General features: G+C 42.8%; 1 protein-coding gene and 1 non-coding gene across 3 annotated transcripts in view; both read left to right on the top strand.

Annotated features, from left to right (window-relative positions):
* tmeff2a (transmembrane protein with EGF-like and two follistatin-like domains 2a) overlaps window positions 1-9,847 on the top strand; it is a 101,732-nt gene extending 91,885 nt beyond the window's left edge. Inside the window, exons 7-10 of one of the 2 annotated variants that reach the window (XM_034575027.1) lie at window positions 1,452-1,511; window positions 2,367-2,493; window positions 7,732-7,890; window positions 8,954-9,847. In XM_034575027.1, the coding sequence (XP_034430918.1) occupies window positions 1,452-1,511; window positions 2,367-2,493; window positions 7,732-7,890; window positions 8,954-9,050 (443 nt within the window). In that variant the 3' untranslated portion in view covers window positions 9,051-9,847. Of the gene's footprint in view, window positions 1-1,451; window positions 1,512-2,366; window positions 2,569-3,920; window positions 4,214-7,731; window positions 7,891-8,953 lie in introns of those variants that run through there. The other variant, XM_034575028.1, reaches the window with a different exon arrangement.
* A 2,443-nt stretch (window positions 9,848-12,290) lies between these two features.
* Window positions 12,291-12,372, top strand: trnas-aga. The gene has a single exon. It is a non-coding gene; the product is annotated as a tRNA-Ser (tRNA).
* Window positions 12,373-18,129: the final 5,757 nt, after the last annotated feature.

Below are 18,129 nucleotides of genomic sequence, written 5' to 3'. Positions count from 1 at the left end.
GGCTAACCAGCTCCCAGAACACAAATAGAAATCTGTATTCCCCCATGTTGCACCTTTCGGGGTCAGACCACCCTGATCAATTCCACACATTCTGGGAAAGTGGGAGGAGAGAGAAGCAAATGTCATGAAAGTCTTCGATGAAACGGACGGATTTAGAAACCTCGTGTTAGCCACGATTCAAAGTGACACCTTGACATTTAGATTGCCGCTTTATGATATTTCCTCCATGTGTCACTTGGGAAGTAGTTTTGCTTTTCATTCTTTTTCTGAACAGAGCTCAGCTTTCTACTGTACTTCATACCAGTGTGAGGGAAACTGATTTGATTGAGATTTATTCCCACACCAGTAACGTAGTGGCGCCTGGAGAAGTGGGGATACGCTCTTTATTAATGCCACAGATATATATTTTTAATGAGTAGTAGCCGGTCCAGCAAAACATTAACGTCTCATGTTGTAAACAGTGACATGTAGGACTGCTCTTACATATTTAGTTCACCCAAAAATGGGCCAATAGCATTTGTACATTGTCACTTAATTCAATTAATTTCTGGTGCAGATGCAGATTTTCTATTAATACTGTCCCTCATCTTGCAAGTAGTCCATGGGTCAGTGGTGTCTTTTATAAACTTGGATAAGCTGATTTGTAACAGATAGTGTCGGCCAGTGTGTGTGCCACCATTATAAGATTAGCAGTATTTGGGTCAGTTTGCAAATATCAAAATTATTACAATGTCAAAAACTCAAAACTAGATGCTGAACAAAATCAGGTGCTGCATCATTAAGACTTTAAAAAAAATTAAAAGCAGAAGCCGTGATCAGTTTTAAAACTCGTTAAGTTTATTTGTTTGTGAGTCAAGCTTCTGACCTCATAGAAATGTGTATTTGTTTATTTTTCTTTTATTGCGCCTCTGGTGTTTTACAAGCCAATAAAAGAGGAAGAGAAGTAGGGAAGAAAAAAAAAATCACACTTCCAGGCACATTTCATGCCACAATTCTTGCACCATAAATCCAGGAAATACTTTGGCACACTCACTTTGAGGCAATAAATTCACTGACCAGTGGAAGAAAAAAAATCAATTGCAATAAAATGATTATGATTGGAAGGAGGTTTTGTCTAGCCGTCGTGAAAGGGGAATTCAATGCAGCCTCAATAAGGTGAGCAAGAATGCATTATTCCCTCTGAGCCTTTTCTCCCCGGCTCTGCTCCTTTCTGCTCTTTGTTCGGAATAATACATTAGAGGGGACGGTCTCTGACTTTGGAGGAGAATAGTTCACATTCATATGCATTATCTAGACGGGCGCACGCAGCTCAGGGACCCTTTGTTGCCACGATGATTTACATCTGGCATCAGTTTGAACCTGTTAGTCCTAGTGGAGGGGGGGGGGGGGGGTTAGGGTTGATGTGGAGGAGTCGTACCGACCTGATTTGACTGTGTCTCTGTCCTTTTCAGGTGACATCATAACGGGCAACAAAGGCGGGGATGGACACTTTGCGCGGACTGACCACACAGGTGAGTGGACGTGTGGTGGCGGCAACACGTGTTCACGTTGTGTGCAGAGCTTTTTAGAAACAGTCAACACTCCCTGGTTTACCTGCAATCAAGATTTAGTAGCTAATGTTTTTCAAGTTAGAATGATTTAGTTAGCTGTTGTTATTTTTTCATACATTGCACGTCGGATATTTCAGACGTCTGTGAAGCAACCGACACAATCTTCAGACCAAAGTTGACAACATTTCAAAATAAAAGCTCCACAAATCAGCTCCGTATGAAGCATTGCAGCAACAAAGCAAACGTTGTGTCTTTACTTTCAAGGCAATTTGCTAAACAGTAATTCTATCACTGTTGTTGCCTTGACGGAGATCAGCACCCGTACTGGGTTAGTCGGTCTGCGTCTGTGTCTCAGTCCGATATGGTCAAATAAAAAAATCTAATTATAAAAATTATCTGGCTGTGATTTTGATCCGCAGTTTGACCCAGTTACTGATGACTGCTGTAGTTTAGCCGAGGACGTAGAAGAAGAAGACATGTTCAATTTCAATTTGTATTAATAATGACAACCTCGACACTGCACTAAGAATGCACGTGCCAAGTGTGAAGCCGATGAGAGGAGTAGTTCTCGAGATATGCGTTCCACATACAGACAGATGTTTGTGGAATAATGAGGCAGATGTGATGTTTTTCTGCTTCAAACCAGAACAGGATCAGTGCCGAACCGTAAACAAGCACTGTCTAAACATAACCATAAAGAAGTTTAATAATGCATCTCCATGTATGGATGCACAGGCGGCCAAGAGCATATGTGCATTCAGTATTTATGGATGTTGTGTTTGTGTGTGTGTGTGTGTCTGTCTGTTTATAAAACAGAGAAAAATGAGGATGCGAGGAATGGGCTGGCCCGCGGCCTGTACATCCCCTGTCCGGATCACTACAAAAACTACTGCGTCCATGGAGAGTGTCAGTTTCCCAGTATCCTGGCACAGCCCTCCTGCAGGTACACACACACTCACACACACACACACACTTACATGCACACCTTGTATTCCTGTATGTGTGAGGATTAGTGATGCAAAATTCCGGGAATATTCAAAGTTGGAAACTTTCCATGGGAATTAACGGGAATATACGGGAATTAATGGGAATAAACTGGAAACTTTGGGGTAATTTATACTAACTGTATTTACCTTGTCATATACAGACATAAATATAAACATTTTGTTTTGTCATAAGCAGACATGCATGCAAACATTTCTAATACAAATTTTTAAAATTACATTTTTGACTTAATCCATTTGTGAGTAGAACTCTACCGTCTCTATGTGGATCTCAGGATAGAATCAGTGAAAACTTATCAAAACCTGCAGGAACGATGGACTTAAATATGAAAATCTGACCTCAGCAGTTTCCTCTATGTGACAGTATGTTGGAGATGAATATTGGTGGTTTCTGAATATATTTTTACTTTAGAGGAAATGGATGTAAAGTGCAAAGGGGAAGTAGTTTTACACATAAACGTCAGTTAATGGGAAGTAGTTCACAGGTGTTAAATGTCTCCTGTGGCTCAGCGGAGGAGAAAGCGATGTTGATGATGTCATCGACCATGATCAACCATGATCTTGGTTGTTTTAACCAAGATCGTGCTGCAAGATCTAGAATTGCTAACGTTAGCCACTTGCCAGCAAGACAATTTTGTTCCTGTGGACTATAAATACAGTCACCTGTTTGCGTTGTCAATCAATAATGGATACAGCGTGCTTTCTCGGACAAGAGGACTTCGGACTTTCATTTGACGCATTTGATAATGTCGGGTTGAGAGAAAAATAAAACAATCCATTAATTCTGTCAATTTGGTTTACAATAGCTAGCTACATCCTTTTCAAAGAAACACAGCGTGTGCTGCATTCCATACATCTTTAAAATAGAGTTTTGAATGACGTTTTTATTGCTCAGCCTTTAATTTGCGGTAATTACTTTTATTTTTGATAAGTAGCCCAACTCTCGCTTTTTTGATGGACCCCAACAGCCGCGAGTAATCAAGGTGATGGTGTACTTTTGTGTGGACATACATACATCCCATTCTCACTGCTGTAAAAAGTTAGCCTACTGTATACAAATAAACTTGGTATTAAAATGAACATGGTTTCAGTGTAACAAGTAATCAATATGCTAGGTAATGACAAACACGTTCAAAAACAACAAAGTCATAGGTTTACGTTTCTGGAAGACAATGTTCCCACCTAGCTTCATCCAGGTTCCAGCTGAGCTAGGCTTGCCTAGTCTTGTTTTCAACTACATTTAAGTTCCCTGTTATAAGCTAACATTTGCAAAAAAAAGTGTCAAAATGTCCAAAATTCCCGAGCTTAACTTCCCATGGAAAGTTTCCAGAAATTTACCGGAAATTTTCCGCCCCTTTGCAACCCTAGTAAGGATAAGCATTTTGGGGCATTTTTGAAGCAGAGCAGGAGGCAGGTGACAGGAAATGAGGAGAGAGACGGGGTGGAAATGACAGGCAGCCCAGCTTCCTGAGCCAGATTCAAACTGGAGACGTCCCAGTCAAGGTGCACATTATGCTCCTTAACCACTGAGCCACCGGATCACACCATTTCTGACCTTATTCAACATTTAACGTCAGACAGGGCCTGAAATTTCGTCCAAAAAGTGTCGAAAATCAAAAGCTGTTTCCTAAATATGATATATTTTGAGCAAAATACACTGACTGCTGATTATTAATTCAAACTAATGGTTTTTAAATAGCTAGCAATAAATAGGGCTACATTTATATTGTCTGTTATGGGCTACAGTGCATGGATGCTAATTTGATATTAACAGGCTATTAACAGTGTCAGTGGGGTAAAGTGTTTGAGATCCCTCCTGCTGTCATCGCAGGCCACCGCTGCACTGCTTCAAATTAATCCCATGTCGGGGTTTTTTTTTTCTATTTCAGAGCCAACACTTGCAGAGGTGGCAAAAGTTTCTCTCTTGAAAAGTGTTAAAAGTAAAACCCTCACCTCTGAAGGTCATGTCTGGCGGCTGTATCTGTGCAGAGCAAACAGAGTCTCATGTGACATTAATATAGTTCAAACACCCTTTAACTTAAACCACTCTTACTTCAAGTCGAATAAAAAACAAATGTCCAGGAGGAAACGTGTTACACATACTGGATGAGGAATTCTTCATTTATATAACTCCAGGGAGGGGGAGTGCTCTGTCGCCAATGTTGTCGACATTATCAGTGATATTGATTCTTTACTTTCGCCCATGTTGTTTCTCCTTGTCACAGACATGTCTCTTCTTCGTCTTCTTCTTCTTATGGTCTTAATACGTCCTGGGAAGGCAGCACCTGAGGATTAAAACATTTAAAAAATGCATAATTCTCCTCAAATGCATTAAAACAAAAGTAACAAGCCTGTTTTCAAAAGAGTAGAAAGTACAGATATTTGTATCACGATATGAGGAGTAAAAAGTAAAGAGTAGATTTGACAGGTATCTGATGTCACTTCCCACCTCTGCACCTTGTTAGGGTCATCATCTGTCAGTGACATGTGGCCGTGAACACACTACTAACATCTTCACTGACGCAAACTGTGACATCAGCGAAGTCCTGGAAAGTATTAAAAATAAATACTTTCCTTAAATCTAATATTTCTATTATGTGTCACCGATCATCTGTGTTGCATTTGATCTTGATGTGTGCCCGTCCTTAGTAAGAGCCAAACCTTCAACACTAGTTTTAATGTTGCTCTCATGATATTTTTATATCTTCAATGAAGGAAAATATGACAAGTTGTTTTAAACCAGAGGGATTTAAGTAGAAACACACAAAGATGCAGTGCACATGCCCGCACACACACAAACACACACACACACACACACACCCACGTTGTCATAGGTCCTCTGTAGGGACTTAAAATTCATTTCCTGGAGGCTCAGTCTAACCCTAAACTTAACCACTGAACCAAAAATCTTTTTTTTTGCCAAGTGGGGACACAACTTTTATCCCCAGTTACACAAACTATTTTTAAACGTGTCCTCAAAGGTCGTCTGTGACAGACACACATTCACCTCACAACCACATTTGCTGGACATCAGTCACAAACAGGTGCAAATGACAGTGTCTGCAGAGGCAGTGTAGAGACTCACTCACATCAGCACACAGAACGCAGTTGGACACACACAGCACAGATGTGCATTAACATACAGGCACAAGAAGGACACACACACACACACACACACACACACACAGAGGACGCACACAATGAATGACCATGTGTGCTCCTCAGGTCTGCCATCCTTTACAGCCTGATAGTGTAGCAGCTAGGGGGTCTTGGTGTCTCTCTCTCCCTCTGTCCTTCTCCTTTTCCTCTAACCTCGCTCGTCCCAGCAGTATTCTTGCATACAAAACACTGCTCAGCAGAGAGGGACTGTGAAAGGCCTTTGCTGCCCCCTAGCGGCCGTGGAAAGCGGAGGTTGTATCCAGACACAGTTGTCCCTGTGGTGGTGGTGGTGCATGTGTGTGCACACGTGTGCATGTGTGTACGCATGTGTTTGGAAATCGGAGCACAAAACCCCCCAAAAGAACAAGGTTGAGCTGTTTATCTCGCACACTGTCAGGTCGAAGGGAAGGAGAATGTGAAGGAGACTGTGAGGCTTTGTGTGTCTGTGTGTCTGTGTGTGTGTGTGGGGGGGGGTGGGGGTGGGGTTGTGGGACCAAACAGGGATATGCAGGTGTTGGTGGGTAACAACCTCCCCAGAGACGGGACAAGCAGGTAGACAGGAGAGGGAGGGAGAGAGATAGAGATTAAAGGGGGGACCATTTTAGCTTGTCTCTGAGGACAAAGATCATCTCCATTAGTCTCTCTCTCTGTGTGTGTGTGTGTGTGTGTGTGTGTGTGTGTGTGTGTGTGTGTGTGTGTGTGTGTGTGTGTGTGTGTGTGTGTGTGTGTCAGACCAACATGATATTATTAACAGCTAATGTTATATGATGGGCGGGACCAGTGAAATAGCTTCTTCTTCTTTTTAGTTGTCTCTTTTCTATGTTCTCAGTATATAAGGTTAGAAGTATTAAAAAGAAGTATTTATAGGTTTGCAGAATTGTTATTCAGCCTTTGTATTTCCACTGTGGTTTGTAAAACAGGGAGAGTTTACGACACTAAAGACATAATATTCTATGATCCCCAACAGGACTCCTGACAGTGTTGATGCTTGTAAACTGGTATTCCATCACTGCAGCTCAGGACAACACGAGGCCACTTTGTGATGATAACGTGTTCTCTTTTATTAGAAGTAAATAAAATCATAATAATCCACACAATATTAAAGATTTTGGATGATATTAGAAATATGTCAGGCATGAAGTATTGCTTAATGAGTCTCGACAGCACAAACAGCCTTTTACTGTATGTCACATATTCATTATATATAATAAACACATATAATAGCTTCCATAGTTATTAGGGTTATCATCATTTATATGTCTTACTTATAACACACTTCATAATTTTAATCTCGGAGCAAGCTGGGACAAGAATTTCCATCGGGATTAACAAAGTCTTATCTTTATCTTTATTAAGTATTTAATTCATGTTTCTGAAGACGCCGCTTGTAATGAGCATCACCTCCTCCTGCACATGAACAAGTGGACAACCAGCTTCATGGTTATCCAGGGTGAAGCCTCGAAGCCCCAAAGAGAGACGGACTGAGGGGAACTTTGCAGGATCTTGTAGGAAAAGACACAAGCCGACCAATCACAGCTCTCGCTGTCTCTGCGGGGCGTCTCTGTAGCGTCTTCTAAAGAGATGTGGCACAGAGGTTCGGTGCAGCGAGCTCTGACACAGTGGCTTTGCAGTTTCCCCCTTTAACACAAAACTACCTTTGCAGCTTCATCGAAGGAGCTGCGGTGAAACTAACGTTCTGCATCTCGAGCTGCTCTCTCTCTCTCTCTCTCTCCCTGCCTCAGTTTTCTCCCTGTGCGAGCTCCATCAGTCATGTTCATCTCAATAGTCGCGGCAAAGAAAAAGCACAATCACCACGCTGTCACACAAACACATTGTTCCACCTCAACGTCTTTATCAAACAGGTACTGACGTTTCAATTAGAAGCACAGAAACAATTAACCTGTCTCCCGGTGCAAAGGAATGACTCGCTTCCTCTCTGTCTCTTTCTTCTCTCTCGCCCCTGCATGTGTGTGTGTGTGTCTGTGTGTGTGTGTGTGTGTGTGTGTGTGATATCTCAGCTGTCACTCGGGTTTTCGGGGCCCCCAGTGTGACATCAAAGAGTACAACGTGTTCTATGTGGTGCCAGGCTCTGGCAAACTGCACTACGTCCTTATCGCCTCCATCATTGGAGCTCTCCAGGTGGTCATCATTTGTGTGGTGGTGCTCTGCATTACCAGGTGAGTCACGCACACACACACACACACACACACAGACACACAAACACACAGTATTTTCCATGTTGTCCGTGTGTATTCAGGATTCACTTGGGGGCCATGGTGCTCCTGGAGGAAACAGCTTAAAGGTCACCTTGCTCACTATAAAGGGAAAGTACAGGACTTTCCCTCTGGACACACACACACACACACACACACACACACACACACACACACACACACACACACACACACACACCTGAACACATGCAGCGGGTGCGTATGAGCACACATACACAGAGATATCTAAGTAGGCAAGTGTACACACCCTGTGTTTGAACAGGCGTTTTGTATTGACAATAAAACCCACACACACACACACGCTCGTATACCCTGCAGCCTGTGTGCCTGCGGCTGACCTAAGCAATTTATGACATTCAATAAAAGATCTTTAAAAGAGTTGGCTGTGAAAAAAAAAGGAAGAAAGACCTGCTCCTCTGAGCAAAGGAGGAGAGGAAGAGGAGGGACAGAATGAGAGAGCGAGCAGTTGGGAAGGTGCAGGATGAGGAGAGCCGATAAAGATGGAAAGAGAAAAATTATAGCTGCCGTTGCATTAATGTGTCCTGCTGCTCTGTGATATTCATTCTAAAGCTAAAAGATGTAATACAAATAATGAAAGATTACTTCTCTATTGTTACCACTGCGACTAAAGAATAAATAAATGTCTAGCTGTCTCTGTTGAGCTTTGTCTCATTAGTTTTATTAGATTATTATAAGGCCTTCCCTTAAAGGACAAACAGGTAGGAGCAGAAAAGGTCACCTCTGTGCTCAGCCTCCCGTGCACGACATTCGTCACGCTTGAAAAGGTTATTATTGCCACATTATTGTATATTTCCACCACCACAACAGTGCATTAGTTTGTTCCCACTCATAACAACAGGTGAGGTGAGAGAGCCCCTGAAACTGAAACGCAAAATGAGTCAATCCCCTTTAAGAAAAACCTGCTTTTACCTGCTAATTTCCGTGTAAATCAGGTATCATTCCAGTTGCATTGCTGATGTCTCCTCCCTCACTTTCCTCTCCACAGGAAGTGCCCACGGACCAACAGGATCAACCGGCAGAAGCAGAACAATGTCCACTTCAGCTCAGAGAACACCATGCGCGCCTCCACTCGACTTATCTGAGGCCCAGGCAAACAGCGGACAGTGTCGCCCTCCGCAGCACGGAGAGCTACGGCGTTTGATGTTACTCCCCCTGTAGGCCAACCCCCTGATAAATTAGGATCTGCTTCCCCTCACTCCTCGCCCTCTCTCCCGGTATGAACTGACAGAATGCTCACGGAGGACGGGGACACGGCAGAGAGACAGAGCCAGAGACAACAGTCAGTGGCGACACCCACCCACCCGCTGGGGGTGATGCTCTCCACAGAAGCCAGTTACCCAATCGTGTGTCCTCGCACCTTCTCACTTCCACCCGCTTCCAGGGTTTCAACTGAAAAACTGAACCGTGAGGTGTTTGGGGACCGTTGAGGATACTGAATGTGAGTGTGTGTGTGTGTGAGAGAATGTGTGTGTGTGTGGGAATGTGTATTAGATGTGTGAGCTTTGGTAGAGGCGGGCTAGCCAGTGTCTGTTGTTTGTAGATGAGGGGGGTTAAAGCAAATCAGGGTAGTGCTAAGCAGGGTAAGGGGCTTCTAAGTGAGGTGAGTGTTGTCCGGACTGGGAGGGGGGTGGGATGGGGTGATGTGTGTGTGTGTGTGTATGGGGTGGGGTGGGGGGTGTTTCGGGTCTACACGTGATGCCTTGCACCTTGTGTTATAGGAGACAGAGGGCACAATGTTATTATAGAGCTCTCTGTTCGGTTACGACGACGACGTCAGCTACTGTATCTTGGGTTCTATTTCCAATAGTTATTACTACGTTGTCTTGATGGGGTCATTTTTCTGTAAATGTAAATAAATAATTTATATCACGAAATGTAACACACCCTGTCTGCCTCTGTTCATTGTTATCAGATTCCTGTTGGTTCCTCGAGATACTCTGAATTGAATTGAACGGAAATTAGGATGAAGCCTGCACTGAACTCTGGAGAATCTGCTGTATTATCCTTAGAGGCTGTATGTGAGAACGCAAATGTTCAAGGACTTTCTCCTTCTGCCAGCCCCCTGGTAAAAACTCTGCAGAATGTCTGAAGGAGCTGATACGAGAGAGAACAGCAGGAGATCCTCTGCAGCGAGTGAGGGGTTGATGAAGTTTCTACCACGCGGCAAGGAAAGAAACATCTCTGGATGAAAGAGCGGTGCCATACACCTGGAAAACACATGAAGAGAGTTTGTGGTGATGAGAGCCGGCAGCCATATTAATACGTTATATCCCTGCCTCTGCCTGCTGCTCCACCCTCACCTGAGTCCTCCGGAGATTTCTGTGTCGTTGTGAAACTACATTGTTCGTTTGTGAAAGGGAATCTCTGGAGAAAGTCCAGATCCAATCCTGTGGACATCCTCCGGAGTTCATGTCTGAAAACGACTAGAGCTCTCCAATGAATGCTTCATTGATAATCATCTAATAATATTTTATAACATACACAGGAGTCAGCACTGAGTACTTAGGTACATAATGTACATTTTATTGATTATAGCCTATTTCTCAGTCACATATCAGTGCAGGAATTGTACTTTTAAGAGTTTGCTTTCATGTGGTATGACTTCCTGAATCTGAACACATCCTCTACCCCAGTGCCACTGTATTGATTTAAAATGTCACAGCTTCCCAATCCACAAACACAGTGAAGACCTGTTTTATATGCTCAGCATGTTCCCGGCCACACACAGACAGACAGAGATATGTATCAAGAATGAGGGAAGCAGACAAACTGGTAAGTGAAATAGGTCTGAAGATACTGAGAAGAACCTGGAGAAAATCTACTCTTCTCCTCACATCGGTTTTTATTGCACTTCCTTGAAATACTCTTTTCATTTCTCGCAATTTTTACGTTTTCTAACGCTCTGTTTCTTTCCAAAGACTTTAAAAAGGCAGTAAAGACCTTTTATAGATTGATGGATGTTTTTTATTGATCCCAAACTGGGAAATTCCTGCTACAGCAACAAGGTATTGAGCACATAACAAACTAAGCATGATGTAAAATATAAGAATATATATATATTGAATATATTGAAAATTCACACAATATAAATGATAACAATGTAAAAGATTATACATGGTATATTAATATATATTTAATACAGTTTGTGGTAATGACTCTTGTTGAAGTGAAGAGATGTTAACCAGGGTGTTTATCGCCACAAGGTGGAGCTGTGGTGCACAGTGTTGACCACAACCAGGCGGGAAACACAACAGACGCGGGGTGGGAGAAGTCCCGCCCCTACGCTGCCTCTGATTGGCTCATTGACAACACTGACCTCAAATAGTAATCACTCTCCCTCCCGACCAATCAGAGGGAATGTAGGGGCGGGTCCTCTCCCAACGTCAGTGAGGGAAACTTTTAATCGTAGTGTCCATTACTACGGAGCCCCTGTGGGGACATTTAGGGAAAAAATATCGCGTGGCCACGAGTTATGAATCTGTTCCTGAATAAGAAGACCTGGCAGCTGAACTGAAGAAGCCTCTTGATGAGAGATGACAGGTTTCACTTAATCACATGATGTCGCCTCTGTAATGAGCTTTAGTTGGACGCACACTGTGGTGGACACGTTTGCAATTACTAGTCAATAAAGACACATGGACCTGTCCTCGTGCTTCTGTATCTTGAGGATAAACTCACTTAAAGGGGGATGAACATATGAAACTATGTCTTATTATCCAGCCACACACACCCAGTAGGCTACATCTCAATCTCTCCCATTTTAAACTTTTCCACCACCTCCTCAACTACAGTTTTACTTCATGTTAGCATTAAGCTACATGACTGTAGTCTGTGAAAACTACAGTTTTACTTCATGTTAGCATTAAGCTACATGACTGTAGTCTGTGAAAACTACAGTTTTACTTCCTGTTAGCATTAAGCTACATGACTGTAATGTGTGAAAACTACAGTTTTACGTCATGTTAGCATTAAGCTACATGACTGTAGTCTGTGAAAACTACAGTTTTACTTCATGTTAGCTAACATTAGCTTTATGACTGGAGGCTGGGACATGTTACATCAGCCCCGGCTGGTAAACAAGACTTTATTAAAACATGTATACATTTATTTAATTTGCTTCTACATACTTGTGTTGTTGTAACTTTCCTAAACACTGAGCCTCCATCTTTGCTGAGACGGACTTTTCACGTGATCTGCGCGTCTGAGGACTTTGTGGATAATCGTTAATGTCTCAGTCGGTAAAACGTTTGGACATGTTCGGAATTACTACTCACACTGGTATCGGTGATATGGTTAGTTTTTATAAGCTCTTATGATATCGAGTTGTCGTGGCCGAGTGGTTAAGGCGATGGACTAGAAATCCATTGGGGTCTCCCCGCGCAGGTTCGAATCCTGCCGACAACGAATGAACTTTTTTTTTTTTATTAACAGAAATTAGACGTTTTTCACGCGATCATCTCACATTAGAAGAAGAAATCATCAGAGGAACGTCTGAGCTTTTTAACAGTCAGGACCTCACGTGTGTGATTCTCACACTGGGAAGACAAAAGAGTCACTGGAGTCATGGACGAGCATGAACCAGGGAGGACGTGCAGCTCTTCTCCCTCCTCTTCCTCTTGTTATTCTCTCCCTGTGTGTGAGTGTGTCTGATACAGGACACATCTGCACATCTGTCAGCTCTGCTCACACTAATCTATGGTCTGCTTCATTCTGCCTCTTCTTCTTTCTTCCTCATGTAGATTGTTCCAGTGTGGACGCTGCTAAGCTTATTACTGCCCTCTGCAGGATAACAGAGTCACACTTCGTATTTTCCTGTACAGTCCTGAATCATACAGGAACTGGAAAATGGCTTTTGAGATCAGATGGTGGTTCTCTCTATGGTGCATCTGTCTGAATTATACCTGCCTCTCTCCAGGAAAACATGTCTGATTGTTTCAAGATGGCCACAGTCACACAGTCCAGTGGAAGTACTGGTTAAAGCTGCAGTGCCCACGTCTCACTCTGCACATTTACTCTCCTGGTTCCTGAGCAGTCGCAGTTCTTTTTAACCTGGGGTTGATTTCCTCATTTCCTCCTCTTCACCTGTTCACACCTGTTCCCTGTCATCATGCATTCGAGACCCACCTGATGTCTCCATATTTAGGTGTAAGTACCGAAGTTTGGTGCTTCTTTATAAACTTTCCTATAAAATGAGTTTACGTTTTATGTTAATACTTTTCCTATTTAAAAGTACATTGCTTTGATGTTTGTTGGCTACTTTTACTTGGGATACGTTTTAAATACACACCTTTAATTTGTCATAGTCTTTTTACAATGTGATGTTGTTTTTACAGACAAAATAAACAACTTATTTTGTCAATATCCATTCAGTTGTGTACAGCACCACCCGTATAACTCAAGACGGCATGCTATTGAAAACATTAAAGTCACATTGTTATTAGAAACACTACAAGACTGTTCTAATAAGGGAAGAGATCATTGTTCATATATGAAGTTTCCATCTTGAGCCGTGTTCAGAGTCATCCATGGGTCATTCTGACAGACGTAAACGTTTTCCCAGCCTGTTACACATGTCGGCATGTGTTTGTCTGTCTGAAGGGCCGATCCCTCGTCTTTTATTAACCTCAAACACTTTGACTTTACCGAGTAAAACACAGAAGATGCAGCCGCACCGAGAATAATTACACAGAAATACGAGCCTTCGTGTTCTTTAGCCTGTTTGATGAATCTGAAATAACGAACAGAGCCCCAGTTTTCACCTGCGGCACTGGCCATGACCTCATTAAACCCATTAGGAAGAGTCTGCGAGGCTGCCCCCCCCCCCCCCCCGATGGTTATTGTCTAGTCCCACAGTTCATACTTTCACCTTCCTCTCCCTGCCCCCAAATTAATAAACACAAAAAGTCAGAGTCTCTCGCAGTTCCAACCCCTGGGCACACCCCCATTTGTATACACATGTGTGTGTGTCTGCACAACTGACCCAGTCAGTGTAATCCTGTCAGTTTCCTGTGCTCTCCTGCTGGTTTTCGGCTCAAATCCAGAGTGGGCCACAGGCCAGGGAGGAGCAGGAAGGAAGTGTCTGTGACTGTCTGTGACTATCTGCTCTCATCTGAGGTGGAAGAATGTGGTGAATGTTATTAATGGATGTTAAGTTCCTACCCTTATATACGTACTCCGGAGAATGTCCGCACAATTGGGTCTTATACACATGAAAACAACACAGAAGAAGATTCTCTCCTCAGACGCGTTCACAACGACACAGAAATCTTCAGAGTGTTCAGGTGGGGGTGGGGGTGGGGGGGGTGGGGGGGGGGTGCAGCAGGCAGAGGCAGGACATAACGTTTAAATTCTGCTCTGGAGATCACATGTTTTTATTGGCAGCACATCAACAATGGCACATGACCTCATCACCACAAACTGTTTTGACATCTTCGTTGGCGTCGTCCGCATGTTTGGCAGCTTTCCTTTGATCCTGAGATATTTGTATCCTTTTCATCAGTTTTGCATCTGTTGAGTGTTTGAGGTGTGAACTCAGACTGACACAGACATTCACTGGAGTGTCTGGTGCTGGTCTCTGTAAAGGAAGTAACATTCATAGAATCCTCTTTAGCGAGTTGTCTTCAAAGTAAAAGCACAGTATTTGTTTCATTGCTGCAATTGCGTTATATCAAGCTGAATTGAAGAGCTTTTCTTTTGAAAAGATGCAAATGTTGCACATGCAATGTATGGAAAAATAACAGCAGTTTAGTTAATTTTTTCAAAGTTATATGTAAACCACATATGTTAACAGTAATAAAGCAAATTCAGTTTCCTTTTGTGAAAAACAGTGACCTCAAAATCTACATTGCAGATAAACCAGGTAGGATGAACACAAAGTTGTCTAACTTCCCTCTTCACCACAGACTAGACACAACGTAGCACACACACTTAAAAGTGACAGTTTATTGTAGAACCGTTTTAGGATGACTCAGTAATGACAAGGAATAATTCTGGTGTAGCTCTGGAGCATCGACACAGGACAAGAGAACAGCACATTCCACACAGGCCGGTTTAGAACAGGCACTGCACTAGTGAGATAAATATCGTAAACATCATTATACACCTCAACATTATATAAACCCCATAGACACACTCCCTACACAACTACACTCAACATTAACACTGAAATCTGACACCTACTCTAGAAAGACATGACTCCTCATCGGGCTGCTCACTGTTTCAGACATGTTTAAACTTGCTGGCTCGTCTTCCAAAGAATTCAAATACAGATGATAATGCACAGTCCACACTGTCGAACATTTTTCTGAAAAGCCTCTGCCTCAGCTCTTGTCTGAAGCTACTGATTGTGCGGGGAGAGGGTACAAGTGGTCAATGAAATAACAGCTAGATCAAATCAGTTTGCTGGGAGGCACAGGGCTGTCTTTCAGGAACCCACAGTCAGGGAAGGATCAGGCTGAATGGCCAGAAGAGCCCTCGCATTGATTTTACAATCAGCAAACTGCTCCTCAACTGCTTTGGCGGGGGAAGGATTGGCCTATTGGTTGGAAAATTGATGGTGTTGGACACATGAAAAGTTTTGCACTCACAGGAACCAACAAGCGCACAAACATACACACATGCGCAAGTCGTTTCCTCACATCCTGACGGTATGTGTGTAAAATCGTAACACCTCTGAAATTGATCCATTAGCTTCAGAATTGATAGCATCACAGAAACCACACACCACACTAACACACAGGGCCACCTTTGACTGAGCATGTGCCTCACACACGCTGGTCCGTGAAAAAGGGTCATTTAAAGATCCACCGCCATCTGTTTTGGCCCCAGCATGCCATTTTCCCCCTCTGTGGGGGCCTTTGATTTAGCACAAAAGGGTAGCATCGCTTCCCTGTTTCCCACTGTGCAACCAGACACCAGGTCTGAGCAGGTTACACAAATCAAACACTGACGGGCATCCATCGTTTCATCATAGGTGTGACCGCCGGTGTTGGTGTTAATCACAAACATTAGGGGTCCAATGTGAACGCTGATGAGGGAACCTGTTTGTTGTGGGTGTTGCAGATACATCACATCACCAGACAAGACTGGTTGAGAGGTATGAGGCAGCAGGTGGATGATGAATTCTGAAGTGCTGCCTTCCAGCGAAGGTATAACAATTATCAGCATCTCTGGACAAACCTTCAATTTAGCCAACATGCGTCATACTGTACATATCCACACTTTCTCCAAGATATAATTTAGTTTGAGGGCATGAATCTGATGTGTGTCATCGTGTTTCAATTGGAATGCTTGTGGAAATAGAAACTCCAATTTAAATGCACCTAGAGGCCTTTCTCAAAATCTTTGCCTTGCATCAGCCCCACTAATAAAGGCTCTGTATTTTTTCATATCAACAGCACCATATCAAGTTTGTTTAATTTGTTTTGCATTAAAATAAATCCCCCCTGAGCCAAAGAGCAAACTGTGGGATATTTTACACTTATATATATTTCAGTTAATGCACTTTCAGTGGTCTGATGAAGTAAATCCACTCTAATCAACCCTGTTTCCAGTTGCAGGCAGCTGTTTTAAACAGGAAGCTCTGGAAGAGACAGTTCACCTCCAAACAACAGATATTATGTTTTTTTCCATCAGGAGCTGGTAGAGACCCAAAACAGAGCAAATAGATTATTACTGGACTTACGTCATTCAACTGACCAGAATCATGACTGTAAATAAACACTAATGTTGCTCCAATTAAGCATAATGTCTCCATGTCTCTGAGGAACCAGAGAAACCATTGTTTAAGTAAAATGGTGCAAGTCCAAGTGTTTGAGACATTGTTACTACCCATTAAAATGTTCACCATCTTCTCAGTGTTTTTTTAAATTACACTTTCCAGCTTCAGGTCAAACAGACTTGTTAGTTTGCCTTTAGAGGAAGCAAATTAAAAAAACATTGTTTACTTTTATGCATAAGGAATCTAAACAATTACATGAGACTGCTTTGCATATTAAATAAATTCAATCATCAACGTCTTGGAAACACACGTCATTCTACTTTCACCCAGTTTTGCCAAAAGCCTTAACGGTTGCAGCAATGCCACGCCCCATCCACCTACCCACCCCTGCACCGAAAATACTTCAGGTAGTTTTCCCAGGATTAAAAGCTCATTCGGTCGATGCAACTTGCAGCGGCATGTTTGTCAAAATGATGGAACATGTTGAGTGTAGCTTCGGCTGCAGTCACCTCACCCATGACTGATATCTACAGATCTTTGTATATATATATAAAAGATCTGATTATGGATATTTTCCTTCAGCAACTTGAGTTGTGGCTGAAACTTTCAATAAAAAGAGAAATGCAGAATATTAAAAAGGAAATTTATGATGAAAGTAAAAAAGATATTGGTTATTTTTGTGATTTACAAAGCTCTTATTCAAGTGCAGCACTGACTCAGCTGAGATTCGGTCATGCACTTACATTTCTTAGCCTCCAGAGGGCAAATGCACACATGTCTTCAAGCTGAATTAGACACATCCATCCACTGCCACTTTGTGTTTTTAAATAGTTCTGTATAATACTCTGCTATATGTAGCTGTAGGAAGGTTGAGGGCGAAATGAACTCAGGAAATAGGAAAGTGACAACACTGGGAGCACTGGAGGAATTCAGGAAAGCAGAGGAGAAGATGCAGGGAGAGGAGGAAAAAGGGGGAAAGGGAGTGATGGAGAAAAGTGGGAGCGAACGGAAAGGAAAAGAGAGGGACACTCTGGAAGAATGACAGGATGGGAGCGTCATTCCCTCCACTCTGTCCCAAGGGGGTGAAAATGTGGAAAAAAGTCAGAGTTCAAATGCTTGGAACGGGAGGTCAAACTTGTATGTCGACAGAAGTGTGTGTCTCCGAGGAGCAGAGAGGAGCAGAGAAACACTGGTGTTGTTCAGTCAGAGGAGGAAGGAACTTGTTTGGCCCGAGTGTGTGTCCAGCGCTGCCACTACACTGTGACAGCTTTGAAGCTCAAGCGACTGACCTCCAGAAAAGGTGTTAGTCCTGAATGTTGACATGTGAGAATCTGTCGATCCTCGGTACAGAACTGCTGAACTGATGGAGCAGAGGAAAGACAAACCTTCACGTCCACAAGGGAGATCGTCTCTTTTTAAGGGAATAGTTCTACATTTTGGGA

This window comes from Hippoglossus hippoglossus, chromosome 21 (genome assembly GCF_009819705.1).
Source record: "Hippoglossus hippoglossus isolate fHipHip1 chromosome 21, fHipHip1.pri, whole genome shotgun sequence".
Taxonomy (NCBI): Eukaryota; Metazoa; Chordata; class Actinopteri; order Pleuronectiformes; family Pleuronectidae; genus Hippoglossus; species Hippoglossus hippoglossus.
This window is presented reverse-complemented; position numbering and strand designations above follow the sequence as displayed.